The sequence below is a fragment of the Adiantum capillus-veneris genome, chromosome 3, assembly GCF_014529385.1.
Source record: "Adiantum capillus-veneris isolate H3 chromosome 3, ASM1452938v2, whole genome shotgun sequence".
NCBI lineage: Eukaryota > Viridiplantae > Streptophyta > Polypodiopsida > Polypodiales > Pteridaceae > Adiantum > Adiantum capillus-veneris.
Genome location: NC_140933.1, coordinates 135,326,693 through 135,347,469, shown reverse-complemented (window position 1 = coordinate 135,347,469; position 20,777 = coordinate 135,326,693). Strand labels below are relative to the sequence as shown.

General features: G+C 44.6%; 1 protein-coding gene across 3 annotated transcripts in view; it reads left to right on the top strand.

Annotated features, from left to right (window-relative positions):
* LOC147461766 (putative serine protease EDA2) overlaps positions 1-20,777 on the top strand; it is a 113,953-nt gene that overhangs the window by 57,336 nt on the left and 35,840 nt on the right. For 2 of the 3 annotated variants that reach the window (XR_015187637.1, XM_086509224.1), the window contains exons 5-9: positions 4,512-4,628; positions 4,715-4,768; positions 4,877-4,948; positions 17,511-17,619; positions 17,723-17,819. Coding sequence is in view for 2 of the 3 variants with exons in the window: in XM_086509224.1 (XP_086365350.1) it covers positions 4,512-4,628; positions 4,715-4,768; positions 4,877-4,948; positions 17,511-17,619; positions 17,723-17,819 (449 nt within the window). In the remaining variant the exon portion in view is untranslated. The remainder of the gene's footprint in view (positions 1-4,511; positions 4,629-4,714; positions 4,769-4,876; positions 4,949-17,510; positions 17,620-17,722; positions 17,820-20,777) is intronic. The other variant, XM_086509225.1, reaches the window with a different exon arrangement.

Genomic DNA, 20,777 nt, shown 5'->3' with positions numbered 1-20,777 from the left:
TTGTTTATTTTTACGAGAGTTTAGCGATTGTTTTTTTGATACATTATTGTCTCAATTGCCGTCGGAGAGGCCTGAGGATCATGCAATAGATTTGGTGCCGGGTTGTAGCCCACCAAATACCTTTAGAGGGTGCTGCAATTTTCAGCATGATAGACGTCAAGAGTGGATACCATCACATTCGTATTAGGCCAAAGGATGTGCATAAGACTAGTTTAGGATGACATTTGGTCTTTACAAGTTTCTAGTGATGCCATTTGGTCTTACAAATGCTCCTGCTAAGTTCAATATGATGATGAAGGCATGCAAGCCAAAAAGCAAAATCTATGATAAATTGGCACTACCAAAAGCTGGTGTAAATAAAAGCCAAAGCTTTCAATAACTTCATCAGAAAAGTAGCTCGCGTTTTTCACCGTGAATCGTAGCATTTGTGTGTGTGGAGGTTTTTGGGTGAGAGAACATCAAAGCATATCCCTTTTTGTGGGTGGTATCCTCCATCTTCTTATAGCCACAATGGAAAGGCCATGAAATGCAAACCCTAAAACTCGAACAGTTGAAACTCAAGAAACGTTTCAGACCTGGCGTGCAATTCCCATCTAAAATGTTTGGCAATTACCTTATTTTTTATTAACACTTGTATTTTAGAAATCTATTGGCCTTTATATATTCATGCTTCCAGCAAGCAGTTCTCCTCCTCCTGCCAAGCAGACGGAACATCTCTTGTTGGAACTCCACACTTCAAAACGCGAAGTTTCAGGGCTGAAACAATTCGTAGTTTGTAACCTACAAGGCATCCTATATCAATCAAAACATGCCATAGGAATCATGGATGTACTACCTTGCTTCTATGACATCTTGTCAGAGTGCGTTTCGTAAATGGGGAGAAAGAGACCATGGAGCAAAGCGAAAAGAGATGGACACCATGGAATGCAAAACATATGCTGATCAATAATTCAAAGTCGTGCAAGCATGATGGACACAATGGTGAGAGCACTAGCTCAAAGAAGTAACAAGCTCTATGGGTGCTCTCAACTTCTGGCAAATAAGGTAAAAGGGGCTAACATACATAGAACCCATCAAGCCATAAAAACCCATGACGAAAAAGAGGTCCCATGACATCTTAAGGATGAAATGGCATTAGAGGAAGCAAGGCATAGGAGTCGCACTTTGTAAATGTGAACATCCATGCCTAACACAGATAAATTTGACTGACAATTATCTGAAACATCACGTGCAAAAATCAAGTACCCTGAAAGATGATTTTTAATTACAGACTTGATAGCCGAAGCTGATACAATAGGGACAGACTCCCCTTTAAGCTTTACATCAAGGATGTGAGTCTTGCCTATGCTAAAGGGTGACCTTTTTGTTGAAGACATCCAACACTCCATGTACACCGAACATCCATGGGATTCCCAACAACGCATCGCACCCTTCTAGTGGCATGATATAAAATTCCTCTATGTCCACATACGAGTGGATATGCAAACGCACCTTTCCAATGATGGGAGTAACACACTTCTGAGTGGCCAGGACATGCCAAACCTGCCTCTACTGTGTACCCCATCTCGTCAGCTTTGATGCCCAACTTGATAGCCAACTCCGGTGAGATAAAGTTTGCCTTGGCACTTGGATCAAAGAAAATAGTGGTGCTTGATCCCTAACTTTACCCCACGCTCTGCATAACGCACTGGCATCCGAGTTTGGTCTATCACCCACCATGTTTGGCACTAAACGTGTCGTGGGTTTGGGCTTCTTCCCTCTTTGTCCTCTGAGTCCTCTGGCCTCTTTCTCTGTGGACAATTCACAGCAAAATGACCAGGTTGCTCACAAATAAAGCATTTGTTTTTAGCCATTAAAGTCTTCTTCTCTTCGAATGACTTGCGCACAAAAGGATTCCTTTGCTGTTTCTTAGCATGTCCAGCAGATGTCTCGGCTGAGTCCTTAGCTTTCTCTACCTTTTCTAACCCTTGGGACGCTTCAGGAGTCGCTTTGACAAATGGCTTCTTGCTTAATTTTTCTTGGGCTGGCCCCCTTTCACGTTGCCCTGAAACCCACTGTGCTCGATGACCACTGTTGGCAACTTCCCACAATAATACTTCTCAATCTGCTCTGTCAGTGGCACAAACTTGTAGGAAGCTACTGAGAGCAACGCTTTACAGAACTTTCGATTGTACTGCTCTAGGCTCTTGCAAGTAGCCGTAGTGTGTTGGTGTCAATCTGTCATGAGATCGGCTTCAAATTCGTTTGACAGCCACGCAAATGTAAACATTTGCTTGAAGTAAACCCATGTTGCGGGTTCCTGTCCTTGCATCAACAGTGTCATCCACCATGTACGCGCATTACCCCTCAAGAAGGTGGCAGCTTTCTTGACCTTGGAGGCTTTTGTAAAATTCATCCTTGAGTAGGCACTATCACACTGCTCGAAGAAAGTGAGAGCCTTCGTCTTGTCCTCAGACTCGCTGAAAGTATCGAACTTCACAGCACACCACCTTTTGTATGGTTTTGGCTTTTCTAGTGCTTCCAAATTATCATAGGGAAGTGTCTCCAACATGGGTACAATGGGTGGGGATCATCTGTGCCCTTGGCCATTGACATTTTGGTTCCGTGGTGCCATATTTTCCGGCTTTGGTCGGAAAAACCAACCATACCAAAAGTGGCCTATGGCACCCCAAACAACTGGCCTTGGTTGCAGTGAAACCCTTGTTGGAGGCCAATATTGCCATACATGGGTTTGACATCATGCCTTGCATACCCCCAAAGACTGTTCCTAGCATATATTGCTGGTTTCTAGGCGCATTACTAGCCATGCTCTGAAACACAGATCCAACCCCGAAATACCCAAGATGTACCGTGGGTGATGGAAAAACCTGTTGCATAGCCTAGAAATTGGTTCCCTGTCCATTTCATGCAACATTTGGACTTTGAAAGGTGGTTGGCTGAATTGGAAAAGCCTGTGGAATAGACGTCCTAACCACCTGTTCGTGGACAGAAGGAATTTATCTTGGAGTCCCAATTGACTCTGCAACATGCGAACACTCCTTGCCCTGCTTGGACGCACAAGGTACCTCTGCTTGAGCCTCAACGGGCTCTACTGGTTGGGTGAATTTCCTTGCCTGCTGTGACATTGGTGGAGCTTGCAGAAACTCCATAAACGTGGGATTCTGCACCAATTGAGTGAACACATTCACAGCCGCAACCAATTGTGTCCTGGATGCATCCTCGTCTAGCTGCCCAATCATAAACCCTTGAACTTGTCGAACAATCACATCAACAAGAGGCACAGACAGTGGTGGCAGTGGACTCTCGCCAACCCCAAACACTGGAGGAACTTCTTGTCTGTCCTGTGAAGAGGAACCCTCTTCCATGATGTCATTTTGTCCTGTCAACCATAGTGTAATTCCAAGTTCATGTGCTTTGTGTCTTCTCCAAAAACTAACCAAGGCTCACTTCTCAAGGAAAAAGTGATTCTGGCCCGGCGACGGAACCATGAAACCGGCCTGTAGACTCCCTAGAGGGTGGTAGGATTTAGCTTTCAACTGAATCTCCACTTGAACTTCACGACACAAAGGAACTTCATTAATAAACCTGTGACTGGAAATTACACTTCAAACAAACCATGGCCTGGCAATTAGTGCTACCAAGCAGACATTGATACTGCGTTGGCCCCAAAGGTTGGCACCCCTCTCGGTATTTCTTTATCTAATTAAACTTTGGAGAAAATCCTGTAAATTTGTACGAGCTGTCCCACTTTTATCAGGCTGAAAATGACCTAGTCTAGCCCGATTTCGGCAGCATAACCGCAGTAGGAGGCTTCACAAACAAATTCCCAAGCAAAAGGTGTCTTTCCTGGCGCATTTGAGCGGGCGAGAATTTACAGCACGCTGAATTCTCTCTTTTCTGCCCCGAAATGCGCGAGAACACATGTACAACGATCCCCTAGCTTCCCCGAAGCTCCTAGGGGTATTAAGGATAAAAAAGGGTCAAATCCCTAAACGTGCAAAAATACACAGCAGGCTGTAATTTCCTGTTTCGGGCTCCGTTTCGCGTTCCGGTCGCATCCATAGCAAGACCTCGAGCTCTGGCACCTGTAGGGCTACTTGCCCTTTGAATCGGACGAGATTTCTTGGGTGAAACCTCTCTCCGAGTTCACCTGTACCTGTAGGGGATTAGCAATTAGCTAATCCAGTACTTGTGCAAGAGGCTCTTGCCTCAGCAAACACGCATGAACCCACACAACTGTACATACAGATGAAAAGCCCTTGAGCTGGGCATTACGTTCTGTATTCAAAGGGCTCCGTTTAGAAAAATCAAGTGATCAAGAACATAAAATTCGTGTGAAAGACCCTCTTTGCACGGGCATTGAAAACCTAAACCAATTTCCTTGCCGTTACTCATGTCATGTCAAAAGAAAAGTTTTCCATGTTGGATGCAGCTTACTGGATACATGTTTGCATAATCTTTGAGTTGTAGGCTCAAACTAATTCTCGTTGAAATCTTGCTCTTAATTGCAGGTTGCAACATCTGCAGGTCCCAATTGTAGCAAAGCTTTGAGGGAGATTACTGCACTTGTCGAGGAAGGCTTGGTAGAAAATGCTACAGCTGTGAAATCAATGTTTGGTGCAGAACAGGTCTAAGTAATGCAGTTTTTGTGTTTTTAAGTGTCAACGCATTGACTGGAAGATAGGTTCAAACATTGTTTATTTGATTTGTACAGCTAGCAATTGATGGCGATTTCATGTACTTTCTTGCAGATGCAGCAGCCATAGCAGTAATGGACTTGTTTTCTTTCTCATAGTGAACTATCTGGTGAATGCTTGAAAAAATATCGATCCCCCTTTTTATTTCACACCTTTTGGTGTTTGCCTCTCAAATGCAGTTTCAGTATGGAAATCCAGATGTTCTATGTGGATCCTTAGTGGCAGAAAACTTGCATGAACAAGATTTGCTGGTAAGACTTAACCAAATATTTAGTTCTTTGAAATGGGTGATGGTAGTCTCCTAGTTAGGTTGCCAGTTTAACCAGCAGTGGATGCATTTAATGTCGTTGAGTATTTTTCTGTTATTTTGAAGATGTGTGTGTGTGTGTGTGCACGCGCACATGTGCATATGTGTGCATGCGTAGGGCTAGGAGGAGGTGGTGGGAGGGGCCTACACGGAAGGGCTGCTCGTGTTCATATGTGCTCCTTGTCAGGCAAGCTGCCCCCTACTTGCTTATGTGATAAGTTGCCCCCCTGATTGTACAATAAGCAGGCTCCTTGCAAAAAAATTAACATCCCGAGCCTCCTTGGCTCTTCTGCACTTGCTGCTATTTTGTCTATTGTCTCCTGCATTGTGCTCTGAGCATTAGCAAGCTTTGTCTTAAGCCGCTTTCTTCTTGTTGTAAAGCTCAGAGCTACCCTCTGTCTGCAAGCACAATGCTGCATCCAACTCTTTGACCTTGGTCTTGAAGACCTCAGATTCATCTTTTAATAGAGCCTTTCGCCCTTGAACAATGGAAGTTGTGGCTGAAGCTTGGGTGGAATAATATCTTTGTTTGTTGGCCATCTTTCCCAAGAGCATTATCTCAACAATATTTGGATTTTTCGAGGACAGTTCTTTGATAAATCTTTGTAGTTGAGGCAAATGTTGGCCAGCTTGTAGTGTTTGTCACTATACTAAGTCATACTCAAGAGAAGAAGAAGAAGAAGAAGAGAGTGTGTGGCACTGTGGCTGTATTTTGCTTTCTTCTATGTCCATCCTTGGCCTCTTTGACTCTGGTTCTCTTTTCTTCATGTGCTTGTGTCTCTCTTTTTCTTTTACAATCCCTAGCTTTGTTGTATACTCCATAACTTCAGCTATACCATCTCTGGCCCTTGGGTTGTACTCTGCTTTCATCATTAAAGCATACAATGCTCCCTTCATGTTTTCCAATGACATTGGAATGAATTTGCTCTCTTTCTCTAAGAATTGGCTTGTTGTTTGTTCTAGCTTGGACTTCTGCGTTTCGGCTTGGAGCCTGGCCTCCTCTATTTCTATTTCTTCCTGTGGATCTTTGTATGCTCAAATCTACCAGCTTCCTTAGCTCGTAACACTGCCTTCAGTTGTTTGCTCTTTGTTCTTAAGGTATTTGGCATACTGTTCATGAATAAAGAAACTCCCATCATCTTTAGAGTGTGTATCACTCGAGATCATGGACCGCTTGGGGTTTTCCTTTGTCAGAGTTCTTTACCGTAGTGGTCAGTGGGGTTTGTTGTTGATGGTGAGAACGGGGAGATGAGGTATTGGTACATCCCCTCCCTCATTGTGGTCAGAATGGTCATCATCCCCCTCAGAGTCTTCCTCCTCTATGTATCGGTCCTTTGTAGCTTTCTCATCTTGTGTTGTCTTTACCTCCTGGTCCTTCAGTAGTAGATAGGTCTTTCGACACCGCTGTGGTACGAGGCAACACACCCTCTTGTTGTCTTCTCTCCGGATCTTCTTGTTGCCTTCTTTGTTTTTTTGCTTCTAACTCTTTGATCACTGTTTGCAAGCTTCCCACTTGCAGCCCTTGCTTTCTGAATAGCCTCTTCATGTGCTAGCCGCTCACTCTCCTGGAGGGCTCTTTTCATTGGTTCATCTTCTCATCTGTTGGTAGCTTCTTCTTCTTTGGCCTTTTGCATCGACTCCTCCATTGCCTTCTGGACTTGCTCTTCTTTGTCCTTCATCCTGGTCTCCCCTTTTTCATTCTTTGGAGGGACTTGGTGAGCTGTTGTCCATGTCACTTGCCTTTTATCCCACAACAAATCAATGGTAAAGATCCGCATAGCACACAAACCGTGAAGAAGGGGAGCTCCAAGTGCACTCCTGACTGCCTCTTGCACTCTCAAACACAATCAAGACATAGTTACTCGAAACTCTTTGAATCTCCACTATTTTGTCTTTTTGTTTTTCTCCCCCATTCCCAATCTTATTACTGTCTCCATTTCCCTTTTTATTTCGCTTGATTCAAAAACTTGAAACTTTTCCTTGTTTTTGTTCTTGTTACCGTTTCTATTGTTGTTCCCGTTTCCTTGTTGCATTGTTATGGAGAGCTCTCTCTCTCTCTCTCTCTCTCTCTCTCTCTATATATATATATATATATATATATATATATATATATATATATATATATATATATATATATATATATCTATATATATATATATCTTTTACAAGATGAAGGCCATTGACAAGATGAGGACTAGGAGAGCATATGATCACGATTGCCTTGTAGCAGAGCATTTTATACATGCCAGAGATCTGCTTGCAGAGCTTCTAGCAATGATGTTCAACGGTGCCATGTGTGAGGGTCTACCTGATACATGGAGTTTGTCTACTATCGTACCTATCTTCAAGTGAGGGGACCATATGGAGCTTGGGAACTACCGCACCATCATGATTGGACACACATTGGCACAGTTGTACGCATCCATCCTTGAGCAGCAGTTGAATAGATGGGCAGAGAGAGAGGGTGTACTTGCAGTAGGATAGGCGGGTTTCAGGAGAGATTTCTCTACTCTTGATCATATTCTGACACTTAGAGCCATTATTGAGGAGGGGAGATCGGGCACGGGGACGTGCCAACGGAAAAGAACAGACTGAACAACTTTAAGCACTTTAAATAACAACTGAACTGAAAAAGATAGACGACACACGAGACGGGGAGTGGCGGAGTTCCACCCCGAGAGAGCACTGGCCCCAAACGTGGCGCCCCTTCCGATATTTCTTTATATTGCTTGAATTCAGTACAATGCCGGTACTCCAAGCTGTGCACCTTCACACTGAAGCATGCCAGAGACTGGGCCCTCTGCACGTATTTAAAGGTCCTTGGCCAATGAATAGCAGTTTAAAACTTAGGCATCTAGTCCCAAAAAGCTGGCGCTGAAATCAGCCAGCGCATTTCATGAAAAATCCGTACACTTGCCACATCATCAGCAACAATGCAAAATGCGGAAGTCCGTACATGTTGCCACGTGGCACTGTGAGTGCAATATGTGGAATTCCGTACAGGTATGCCACGTCACAAGTCTTTACGCAAGGGTTTTTAGGTGTGTGTGTGGGTCCTGCTTTGTTAAATGGTCTTTGGGTCACTTGGGCCCCCATCGGACAGGGTCCCAAAAGTTGATAAAAACTTCTTCTGTTGCTTCTTCTTCTGCTGCTGCTTTCTTTAAGGGTATAGGCTCCTCTGCCGGGATCTACAGGTTAGCTCCGTTCTTCAATGGCTTGACACGTCAGCAAATTGTGACATCCCCCTTCTTGAAAGAAAGTAATCGTCCGCGATTACCGTATATTTGCAAAACAACTCAAGTTAGCTCAAAAAATTTCGAGGGTCATTCCGAAGGACATTCCGAGGGACAATCAGTTTTCTCATTTTAGATTGGAGCTCTTGATATCGTGGGCCGTTGGCTTCCTAGAAAAATCTCATCCAATAAGGAGTCTCATTCCAGATTGGAGCTCTTGATATCCTGGGTCGTTGGCTTCTCAGAAAAATCTCATCCAATAAGGAATATTCAGTGGTTGACACATCACAATGCAACACAATGCTCACATATGCATGTTACAACGAACGGCGCCGCTGAGCACTCCCCCGAGATAGACGGTCTGCGGTATGAGGCTACTCAATGACTTCCCCCCCTCCCACTCCGCAAATAACCTAAAAAGTTCCGGGCTAGAAGCTCAGAGGACTGATACAACCAAACGGTCCCCTAACCGTAGCCTGCCTCGCTTGGAGGTTCAAGCATACAACCAAACGCTCCCTTGACATCCTGTCTGCATCGTTCGGAGGTTTTCCAACATACAATGAAACGCTCCCAAACATCCCGTCTGCGTCCCTCCGAGGTTTTTAAGCATACAACGAAACACTCCCCAGACTTCCGTCTGCGTCGTTTCGAGGTTCAGACAAAGATCAGTCCACTCCCTCTGCATCCGGAGATGCAGGAAGGGATCACAACGAAGATTCACACGAGGAGTATGGCCCGCCTCGGCCTACTCAGGGGGAGCGTCAAGAGATGGGGCATTGACAATTGATCGTGGATGCAACAAAGATGATGCTCAATTTTGCAAAGAACCCAAAATTGGCAAAATATATGAGCCAGACTTCTTTCAATGAGGTGCACACGCAGTGGCAGAAGACCACCAAGCCACCCCGCAAACCCACTCTCAAGAAACCTCCTACCCCCAGGAAGTATATAGAGCAAGAATTAGAAGAGGTGGTTGATGCACGAATTGCTCAACTTTTTGATGCGTAGAACAAAGCTATAAAACACCACAAAAAGCAGAAGAAGGGCATTGACTTCCTGGGTTATTTGGGTCATCAGTCTACTTTTGAAAAGACAAAGAAACAGAAGAAGCGTGTTCGCTTTGAAGGAGTACCCAGTTCTTCTTCTTCTTCTTCTTCTTCTTCTTCTTCTTCTTCTTCTTCTTCTTCTTCTGATAGTTCTTCTAGCTCATCTGACTCGAGCGAAGAAGACAGAAAAGGCAAAAAGCAAAGCAAAAAGCAACACTTCGGAAAGGGCAAGAAAAAGGTAAAGAAGCCTAAATCTCGCCCCGTGGTTGACAATTCTACAGAGGACTCGTTTTCAGACAGTTCGGACTCTGATGACAACAGCTTTTATGCAAAAAAGAAGAATTTTTACAAAGCCAACCAGTATGACTTTCTGGAAGACAAAAGCAAGAAAGTCCGAGAGTTTAAGGAAGGTGGATAGTCAATTAAATTTGACACGTTTTTTGGTTATAGAGATGCTTCGAAGGCCTTGTCTTTTGTACAGCAGCTTGACATCGCTTTCCCAGGAGGGCGTTACCCAGAAACACTCTAAGATTTGGAGAGCTGCCTCTTACTCTTAAGGGGAATGCTCGAACTTGGTGGTCCACGCTTCTATTAAACAAGACTGTGCCAGTTAAATGGTTGAAATTCAAGAGGCTTTCTATTTCTTCTTGGCTGACTCGAGAGTATGAACGCGATATACAAACAACTTGGAACTATCTTCGGATGACCAAGAAGGATACAGTGGACGCTTATTGCGAGAGATTTTGGAGCTCTTTTCTACCCGCCTCTTTATTTAAGAAGATCTCGTTCAAGGAACAGATTGAGCGGTTTACCTTGGGTCTTCCTACAGAGATCCGAGATCACTGCTTGGAACAAAAGTCAGCTTCCATTCAGGAGTTGATGAGTCATGCGAAACGGGGTTTTGCCATTCACTCACGCAGTTTGACCTACACCACAGATGAGATCATGACGCAAAGAGTTGAACAAACTTCGACAAATGAAAGTAGAAAGAGGAAGAGCAACCCAAAAAAGAAAGCTGCACGACCCAAACTCACGTGTTCGCTTTCCTCTTCCATTAGAGCCCAGTGATTGGAAGAGGAAACTTGTCTCTAATGGTAAGTGCATTTACTTTCTTGAGATTGACACACACTCTTAATTTTCCATATTTCTTGGGTACTACCACAATTGGAGACACCCAATCTGTATGTTCAATTTCATAAATGAAATTGGATTCCTTTAGCTTTTCTATCTCTTCTTTGAGCTTTCTGGCAAATGTTTCATTATAAGTATATGGCCTTTGTCTGTTTAGTTTTGCATCATCTCTCATAGGTATGGTATGTTGACAAATTTCTGGATCAACACCCTTGAGATCCTAGACCAAGCAAAGATATCCCGATATTCCTTAAGTAAGCTTAACAAAAGCTCTTCTTCTTCCTCGGTCAGGTCGTTTGCAATGTAGGCAGGTCTAGACTCTTCTCCTGGTTCGACCAGATCTATCTTTTTTGCATTTTCTGGTCCTTCGTAGTACTCAACCTGTTTTCTTAGTTTCCTGACAGGTTGTTCGACTATAATCTTTTGATCTTGAAGAGTATATTGATTGTAATGGGATGGAACACTCATTACATCTTTACCCTCTCCTCAGTTGTTTCCATTTCAGTGGTATACATCTCCTTTAGAGCTTTCTTCAACTCTTGATACTTTTTTTTGTTCAACTCGTGTCATGGTTAAATCCTTGTCTTGGTATTTAGGTTTTTCTTGAGTTTCCTTTCTCGTTTTTCTCAATGTTTTTTGATATTTCTTGCTTTTCGTCTGAAGGATATCTACCCGTGATTTTGTCTTTGACACAATCATGTGCATCTATATGCATCAGAAACTGTCTTCTACTAGAGACTGATGGCATGGGTTTAGATTTCAAGTTTTTGGTGTCTCTTTTTCTTCTATACCATTTCTGCCTTCTCGGTTTATGGTTTGGAAAGTAAAACAACTTTTCCTCCCCTTCTTTCATGAGTAGTTTAGCTCTCACATGTTCTTTTTCCGAGCCCAAATCATCAGAGGTAGCTGATTGTTCTTCTAGCTCGTCTATTCGGGGATATGTTCATTCCTAACTAATCGTATGCAATTTTAATTAAACAACTTGAATAGAAATTGGGACCTACCTCTTCCATTTCCTCGTCAATAGCCCGTGAGATGGCCGGTATTTGCTCGTCCATGGGAGCCTTCCCCTTCCCGTTGACATTGCTCGTTCCTGCTTCGCGATCATGGGCACCACCAAAGCGCGTCCTCTTAACCGGGGCCATTTCTCACTACTTTAAATGATTAGCTTGGAGAAAGAGCTAAGGTTCACAAGCATCATAACAGTCCAATGGGTAGATTAGTGACATCAATTAATCCCTCCTATATGAGAGTCTAGATTTCTTTCATAAAGCAATCATTAAGGATGGCACATAATCCTATGGGAACCGGCTCTAAGATAACTATTCGGCTTACATGATCAAGAATAATTAGGATTTCACTACACGACCAAAAAACTTCTAATTGCAAAATGTTTATGAATCATCTTCCAAAAGATCTCTGCGTGAGGCATCATCCAATTCTAAGCTCATGGCTCCTAAATCAATAAAGAGAGAAACAGAATTGTCGTTTGTGGATGCATTGGCATCGTCATCTTCGAGTTCGTCATCCTCCATCTCATCATCTTCATCATCATAACAATCATCCTCGCTAAGACTTGCTGCCATCGGAATTGATTCATTGACCTCCCTCTCCTCTGTTTCCACTTCATCCAAAGTCGGAGGTGGAAGAGGGTCGAAGAGAGCTCGCTACATCAGGGAGGGAAGGTGCTTTGGATCCGGGGAAACTGGGCATATCTCCGCGAAGTGCCCTAAGAAGGCACAGAAAGAACGGAACGACAAGGATGACGAGAGGCTTGAAAGTTCGAGAGCAGCTGAGGACCGTGGAAGAAAAGGCAAGATGAAGACAGGACTGGTTTCAGATTGCGTGGGTATTGATTCCAACACGATAGACGGGAGTACAGAACTTTGCCGAGCTTGGGGCAAAGTGAAAGACCAAGAAGCCTTGATCTTCCTCAATGAAGGAGCCAAGGCCAACTTCATCTCATTGGAATTGGCGGCGCAGCTCGAGATCACTCCCGATCGGATGGGACCACTTGCAGAGGCAGTTCTAGCGGCACTCGGTAGGGACGTAGCCATTACACCTGTCATTGGCAAACTTCGGTTGCATTGTCAGGGGTGTTTGGGGCATGAGGACTTCTATAATGCCTTTGGAAGGTTGTGACGTTGTCTTGGGAATTTCCTAGTACCACAAGAACGACACCGTGGTCGACTATCGGGTGAGGAAAGCGACATTAACCACATAGAAGGGCATAACCATTGTACTCGATATAAAACTTAAGGGTGAGTCTGTTCCTATTGTATCGGCTTCGGCCATTTCAAAATTAATGATATCCAGTCTATTTGTTTACTCGATCTTTATGAAAGAGTTGAGTGATGAGGATAGGACAAATATGTCTGAACTTGATAAAGAATGTCAAGATTTTCTCCACTCTCATGCCGATTGCTTCTCAGAGGGCCTACCAGGCAAGTTACCACCTGCTTGTCCTGAAGATCATACCATTGATCTAATACTTGGAAGTGCACCACCAAACCGGCCACCTTACCGTGTGAGCAGAGCCCAGAACGAAGAGATTATGAACCAATTGAAAGACGTCTTGGAAAAGGGTCTTGTCCAGCCTTATAGGCAGTTTCAGTAACTAATAGAAGGATCTTTTTCTTGAAAAAAAAAAAAAAAACAGCATGAGTGCAAATGGATCCGGCCAAGATAGAGACTATCCGTGATTGGCCCGATTTGAAGAATGTCCATGAAGTTAGAAGCTTCTTGGGATTGTGTTTGTACTACAGGCTGCTCATTAGAAAGTTTGCAGAGGTTGCTTCCCCTTTGCATATCTTGACACAGAAAGGAGTCCCTTTCTCGTGGGGACCCACAGTGTTGACTACCTTTTAGATAGATTTGGGGACTGCACATGGACTGGCCATCTTGAATGGCCTCCATAGATTTCTAGCGTTGAGTGGGTTCACTTGCTTTCCTCATAGACATGGGGCTAGCACAGTGGATTATGTTTTGGCTCAGCCCAGTTTCATACCCTCTATTCAGGACTTTAAAGTCGGGCCCAAGCGTATGGGGTAGCAGTAGATCATGCTCTCCTCACGTTTACCGTCTCATTCCACTTCAGCACAGCTCGACTAGCACAAACACCTACGAATACCCGATACACTTTTACTTTAGAGATTGATTTTGTCTACACAGATGGTATCTACAGACGCTTATGCACAGAGGGTCCGGGGAGACCTTTAGGGGAGCTCACTTATATATTGACAGACACTATAGGATGCAACAGCAGAGGCATATCCCCATACTGAGCCTGGAAAACGCCGACGTTCTGGGAGCACACCCCAAAATAGTTGGTATGATGAGCAGTTCAGAGAGACGAGAGCCCGACTTCAGAGGGAGGCACTACTAGGTGTTATTACTCACAGACAGTCACGGATTGCTTCTCCGCGTTTGGTACGACAAAAGAAGAGGGCGTTTCTAGCTCGGCTAGAGCAAGATTTATATCAGTTGTTTTTGAGCAAGGATTCAGGCGAGGCATGGCGACTCTTCCATGAGCACTCTTCCCCACCGGTCATCACTTCTACGGAGGTACGGGGTCAGTATGCATCATCTCTACACACCGTCTCGGGGCAGCCACCTGTGCCAGATCCGCCAAAGCCATGCCCACGTACATGTGCTTTCTTTACCACCGAGTTGGTAGAGAAAGCCATTGATAGGATGAAGACTAGGAGAGCATATGATCACGATGGCCTGGTAGCAAAGCATTTTATACATGCCAAAGATTTGCTTGCAGAGCTTCTAGCAGTGATGTTCAACCGTGCCATGTGCGAGGGCCTACCTGGTACTTGGAGTTTGTCCACGATTGTAGCTATCTTCAAGTCAGGGAATCCTATGGAGCCTGGGAACTACCGCACTATCATGATTAGACACACATTGGCACGGTTGTACGCATCCATCCTTGAGCAGCAATTGAGTAGATGGGCAGAGAAAGAGGGTGTACGGGCAGCAGGACATGCGGGTTTCAAGAGAGGTTTCTCTACTCTCAATCATATTCTGACACTCAGAGCCATTATTGAGGAGGGGAGATCACGTGGGAGACGGCTCTATTGTTGCTTTGTGGACTTTCGCAAAGCCTTCGATATAGTGCCCAGTTCTAGATTGATGCATAGAAAACAAGAGATGGGGGTTCCAAAAGAGTTGATTTGGGGGATCATGGCTCTATACAGGTCAGTAGTGGGGCATGTACACACTCTTGGGGGGATTTCTGATTTGGTTCACTCCACCATTGGGATGAAACAAGGTTGCCCACTATCTCCTACATTATTTGCCATATATGTGGATGAGGTTGCCATATATGTGGATGAGGTTGCTGACTACATTGAGAGGGATGGTGATAGAGGAGCACAGTTGGCGGGGACATGCATCCCACTATTGTTATATGCTGATGATATTGTGCTGATTTCCGACTCCCCGGAGGGGATGCAGTGTCATTTAAATGCTTTGTACACATTTGCCCATGATAGTGGATTGTCTGTTAACCTGGGAAAACCAAGGTTATGTTGTTTAACACCACACCATAGTGGGTCAGGAGGTCAGTACCTACTTTTACATATGGCCAAGAGATAGTGGAGTATACAGATGCATACACCTATCTTGGGGTAGTCTTCAGTGGACCAGCATTTTCATTGAGGAGAGCAGCTGAGACTAGACCGATGAGAGCTTATGCAGCCTTGGGAGGCTCGGAGAAGATGTGTTCGCAGGTTCAGTTTCAGGAACCTGGAACAAAGCTGTGGCTTTTTGACACTCTAGTGGCACCTTCCCAGAGACATATGTTCGGCTAGCACTTGAGTCATCCCGACAGCTAGCACTACAAGGGGACACAGCATGTTGGTATGGGCAGATGACATCATGGTTTCAGTCACATGGCTTCAGCATGGATAGACTGCCTCCATTCCATTACTCCTTGGATGCACCTTCCCTTTCTCTCACACGGACAGAGACCACTAGACTTATATGTCGGGATTTGATTCAACTAGATACCAGAAGCACATGGATACAACCGGTACAAGAGTTGGGCACGAAGATGGCTTTCTATAGAGAGCATCTCCTCCAACTAACAGAGGATGGATATGTGAACATATCCAGACTGGCCTATATGGACTTTCATTTATCCTTTGGGATACGATGTGCTATTGATCAAATGCGCACATCATCGCATCAGCTAGAGATTGACACTGGCAGATTTAGTAGAATACCAGCAGAAGCCGGGATATGCCAGTTGTGTCATATAGAGCAAGAGATAGAGTTACGTCACATTTGTCATTGTCCGGTATACTATGAGATACGATGGCACCTTCACTGTCTATTCAGAGAGGGCTTTGGACCGTTGGCTAGAGTCATGGGATATCAGGATCAGAGATGCGTTGGGTTGTTTTTGCTAGAGGTGCGTAGACACAGGTAGTAGGAGACATTCATAGAGGGAGATCACTGACTTCTTTAGAGCAGGGACCCAGCAGCCGAATGAGCATGCTTCATAGCATGTCTCCCACTACCTGGTCTCTTGAGGAGACCAGGTCGTGGGAGACATTCACAAAGGGAGATCATTGACTTCTTTAGAGCAGGGAGTCAACAACCGGATGAGCATGCTTCACGATAGATTTTAGAGCCCACTTCTACCAGAGGTATATTAGTGGATAGAGCCACTGAGCTCGGGAGAGCTAGACGCCCACGTCTACGGGGGCGACCACGACATTGACGGAGGCTCCACTAGAGAATCAGGACTATTCTAGCACGACCTGGGAGACGCCTAGTATGACTATTTACAGAGGCGGACATTGACGAAGCTCTTCAACGACCGATGCAATACCTTCTCAGACAACGCCTGATGCCGGGCATCCTCGGGCATGGATGATGATGATGATTTTCAGGCTGACAATTTTAGTCTTTTAGTTTTAGTCTTTCACTTTACTTCATTTTATTGTACCCATACTCATTTCTATAACAGTTCATTTCATTTCATCTCTCTCTCTCTCTCTCTCTCTCTCTACAGGGGCGCGAGCTCCCACCACCGACAGATCGAGGAGATCCGAGCCCGGGAGCGCTGTGCCACTGAGGAGCGAGTAGCTCAGATGAGGGCCGACCCGACAGCTTTCATCCGGGTAGCCTTGGCACCAGCCCCGCCCATGTACCACATCTTACATCCCCCCATTAGTACAGGATGGAGCTAGATAGCTTGATGCATTCTCATGATTGTACTACCTTGAGCATATAGACATGCATATACCCCTAGAGAGATAGAGCTCCATCCCTCCTCAGATACTCCACTACCTACATTCAGTTCAGTTTTGTATCAGTTTTGTTTCATTTGTCTTTCCGATAGACGGATGACATACACACCATGCACATCTGTTTTGTCTCATAGGCCGATTTCGGCTTGACATAGACGTTAAAAATCTTTCTTTCTTTCTTTCTTTCTCTCTCTCTCTCTCTCTCTCTCTCTCTCTCTCTCTCTCTCTCTCTCTCCCCCCACCCCCCAATTTTCAATGAGTTGACTCGGAATATGTAGTCCTCTTTGGTCTATGTAAGAAAATGTCAATGGATATATAATCCTGAAGGCGTTTGGTTGACAGTCAAGCCAGCGCTTTTGTCATGTTTTTATTAAGATTTTTTCAGGAATATATCTGGTATTGAAATTTATTATTTTCTCAAGACAAGAATTAGTCTTGACAAAACTGCCAGCATCCAACTGTCAGACAGAGAAATGGGCACGACCTTAGCTGTTCAAAGGCCAAGGGATTTTGGCAACCGTTTGGCAGATATCGCTCGTCTTTTTTTATGCTCTACTTCAGAGGGCTACCATGACAACATGCAGTCATCAATGTGGACAAATTTAGGTTGAATGTGTTTTGAACATCATAGGTTTCAGTGTGTTGAATTTGCTATTTCTTCTGTGCGCTAAATTTTAAGTTGGCTTTACAAAACATGGTTTGAGACAATGTTTTATCCCTTATCAACAGTGTATCATGTTTTGGACAGGCCTTACTCTGTTTTCATCACTCTAGACTAAAATATTTCCCTTTTTATTTTATCCACCTCATCTGTTTCTTCTTGTTTGTTGTAGGAGGCTTATGCTGAGTATGTTAAAGAATACTACATCAAAACATTTGGCGCATCTGTAGATACGTACAACCAAGAGCATCTCAAAGAAACAGAGGCTGGAGTCAACAGTGGTAATAAATAATGTCCATAGGTTGCAGGGCTATGTGTCAAGTTGTTGTATTCAGCCCTTTTGATGCTTTTAAAAAAAAAGCCAGGATGTTTTTTAAACAACAGGGGACCGGCAATGGTGGTATCAAGTGTGTACTGAACTTGCCTATTTTCAAGTGGCCCCAGAGAACAATAGCATTCGTTCGCATCTTGTGAATTCAACGTAGGCCAAATTTTTTTTCTTCTTCAAAGTTTTAAATAGGTTGTAGTGTCCATTTTTGAGAGATCTAAGAGAATTTAAGAGTTCTGCACTGTCCTTTTCTTGTTTGGAGTATGAAGCAAAAGTGAAATTTCACATAAATGTATATCAAGCGGTGTCCATATTTTAGCCGAGTTTTGTTAGTTTTATGGTCATACATCAAGAAAAAAATGGTAAAAACAAGATGAAGGGTCACGACATTTTAAACAAAAAACATGAAAAGGATCCATATGAGGCTCTTAAATGAAACGACTCATTTACAAGCTAAAATACCAAAGAAGATTTCAACCATTCAATGCTTCACATTGAACTCCCTTCTTCATGAAGGTTTGCTTTAGAAAGCGGCTGTGAAGGACAGCAACCAAAGATCTTTTGAGTGCTTCGCAGAGAAGGAAAATGAGCTCCAAGGGAGGGACAAATGAAGAAGTACTTCACCCACCTCAAGAAAATTGGGAAGGGACAAGGAACAATGGTCAATCGGGAAAAAACAATGGTCAATCAACCTTTGAACGCAAATGGTGAATTAGTAACGGATCTAGTAAAGCAATTGCAACTATGAGAGGGTCACTACTCGAAGGTATTTGCGGATGCGGACGGTGCCAGCAAGGATCTGTTTGCCTAGTATGACAAACACGTCAACATCTGGCCTGGTATGCTGGAGATTTGTGACCCATTGAACTAGTATGACGTGCGAGATGCCTCTGGGCGGTTGAAGAGGCACAAGGCAGCAGGCAGAGATGGTTTACCACCTAAGTTTTTCAAGCTGCTTGTGAAGGATAAGGGGGTTAAATTGGATCCGTGTAAGCCATGATCAGAATGGACAAGGCTTACTTGTACACGATCGAGGAGATTTACGACACGAGATATTCTGGTGGCGCTAGCGATGTAGTGATTGTGTCGATCCCCAAGAAGGGTTGAGCAACATTGATAACTATCGGGGGATCGCCTTGATCTCGGCGGCCATAAAAATTCTCACTACAATCATGATTAGGCAGATCATCAAGGTGCTAGAAAAGAGGAACTTCTTCAACCCCGGTCAAGCAGGCTTTCGCACTAGAGAGGAGTGCATAGGGCTAGTTACATGTCCGAAGGAGATTGTGAAACTCCGTCATAAGGAAGGGAAACTGACCTATGCGGCATACATTTATTTCAAGAAGGCATACGGCATAGTACCTCACGAGGAACTGTTTGTGAAGCTCATTGTGTCTGGCCTGCAAGGTTGAGCGCTTAGATTCTTCCAAGCGCTTTAGAGGTCCACCTCTGTAAGTCCGACATATGGATCAGCCGTCGAATTCAATATCGGCATAGCGGCGGCGTGGAGTCCGCCAAGGTTGCCCGGTAGCGCCCTGTCTATTTAGCATATACATCAATGACATTTTAGACACATACGAGGAAACATGGAGCTTGGAAATACCTAATTTCCTCCGGAAAAGTAAGGGACTTCTTTTTGCTAATGACGTGGTTTTGCTTGCTGATTCACATGGAAGCCTACAAATGAGCCTTGATAAGGTACGGGAATGGGCCCACACCTGGAGTATAAAGTTCGGAATTGATAAATGCACGGTCACGGTTTTCCATGGGGACGTGCAGGACCTCTCTATGAGGATCTTTCTTCTGGGGATGAGATGGTTCTAGTTTGTGAGACTTACAAGTAGCTTGGTATCGATATAGACTCTACCTTCTCCATTGAACGCATCGTTAAGGAATGAGCTGATAAAGGTAGGAAGAGCCTATTCGCATGCCAGCACCTATTGTCTAACTGGGGCATTCCCATTTGATCTCGACAAACTGTCTTTAAGGTGTGCGTATATCGAATGATCTGCTATGGCGCAGAGATTATGGGGGCCCACGATCAGCGTGTGTTCCATTCTTTGTAGCGCCTCGTTGTCACCGGGATGCGAATGTTAGTGGGGAAAGGAGCGAGGTTGACCTTCGTGGGGACGGCGACCCTCCATCACAAATTTAACATCCTTCTTGTACCTGCATTCTGTGGGGGACAACAAGCTAGGGCTTTTGACAAGTACCACTCGCCTTCAGCCACCTTGATAGGCTCCTTGGTAAACAAGAAGCCTAAGAACCAACCGTTCAAGAAATGGACTTGGATGACCCGAACCGGGAATTGGATGAATACATATATCCGTGTGGTTGACTTAGCTTAGTACGCTACCAGGCATGGGACAAGTGGGACGATAGGCACTCGTGCCTTGCATTAGAACCCTGTAAGACGGCCAGCTATGAACAGACTCGTGGATGCTACTGCAACTCAATAGGAGTATTGTTGTAGATAGCCGAGATGAGAGACTGTTGGTACTCGTGCGGATAGGTGGGCTCAAACTGGCAGATAATTGGAGGCATGGACACAGTGTCTGTCCACTGTACCCCAAGTTACAAGGTAGATTTTTTTCGCATTTCATGACAAGCTGCTCAGCCCTTGATGGTCCTAGGGGAGGATGGCTAAACCAATTTAACTCCACCTTCGACAATATGGACGCGCCATTGGACCCAAATGAGTTGATTGTTATCCTCGGTGGGGAGGCTCGCGGGAAGTGGATACCTTCGTGAGTACACCGTGATCCCCACTCGAGGAATGGAACTACAAGGCACGTCCCTACAACGAAGTTTCTCGGTGAGGCTGTGCCTCGGTGCTCTGCATAGGTGGATGGAGGGATAATACCCTCCCTCCTATGCTTAAACTTATACTCCGATTCCTCTCAAGGTAAATGACGTTATTCTCCCAAAGTGATGACATATGAGCGCTTACACCCATTCAAGTACCTTGCCTGTGCAAGGGGGTCAACCTCGCCAAAATGGGATTGAGAAGTGGAAGGGAGGCACCACCAATCCTTGTGGACACCACCTGTGAGCCGTCGCCCTTCCAAGCGGTTATGGCATTTCCTTTGATAAAACCGTCGGGTTCCAAGG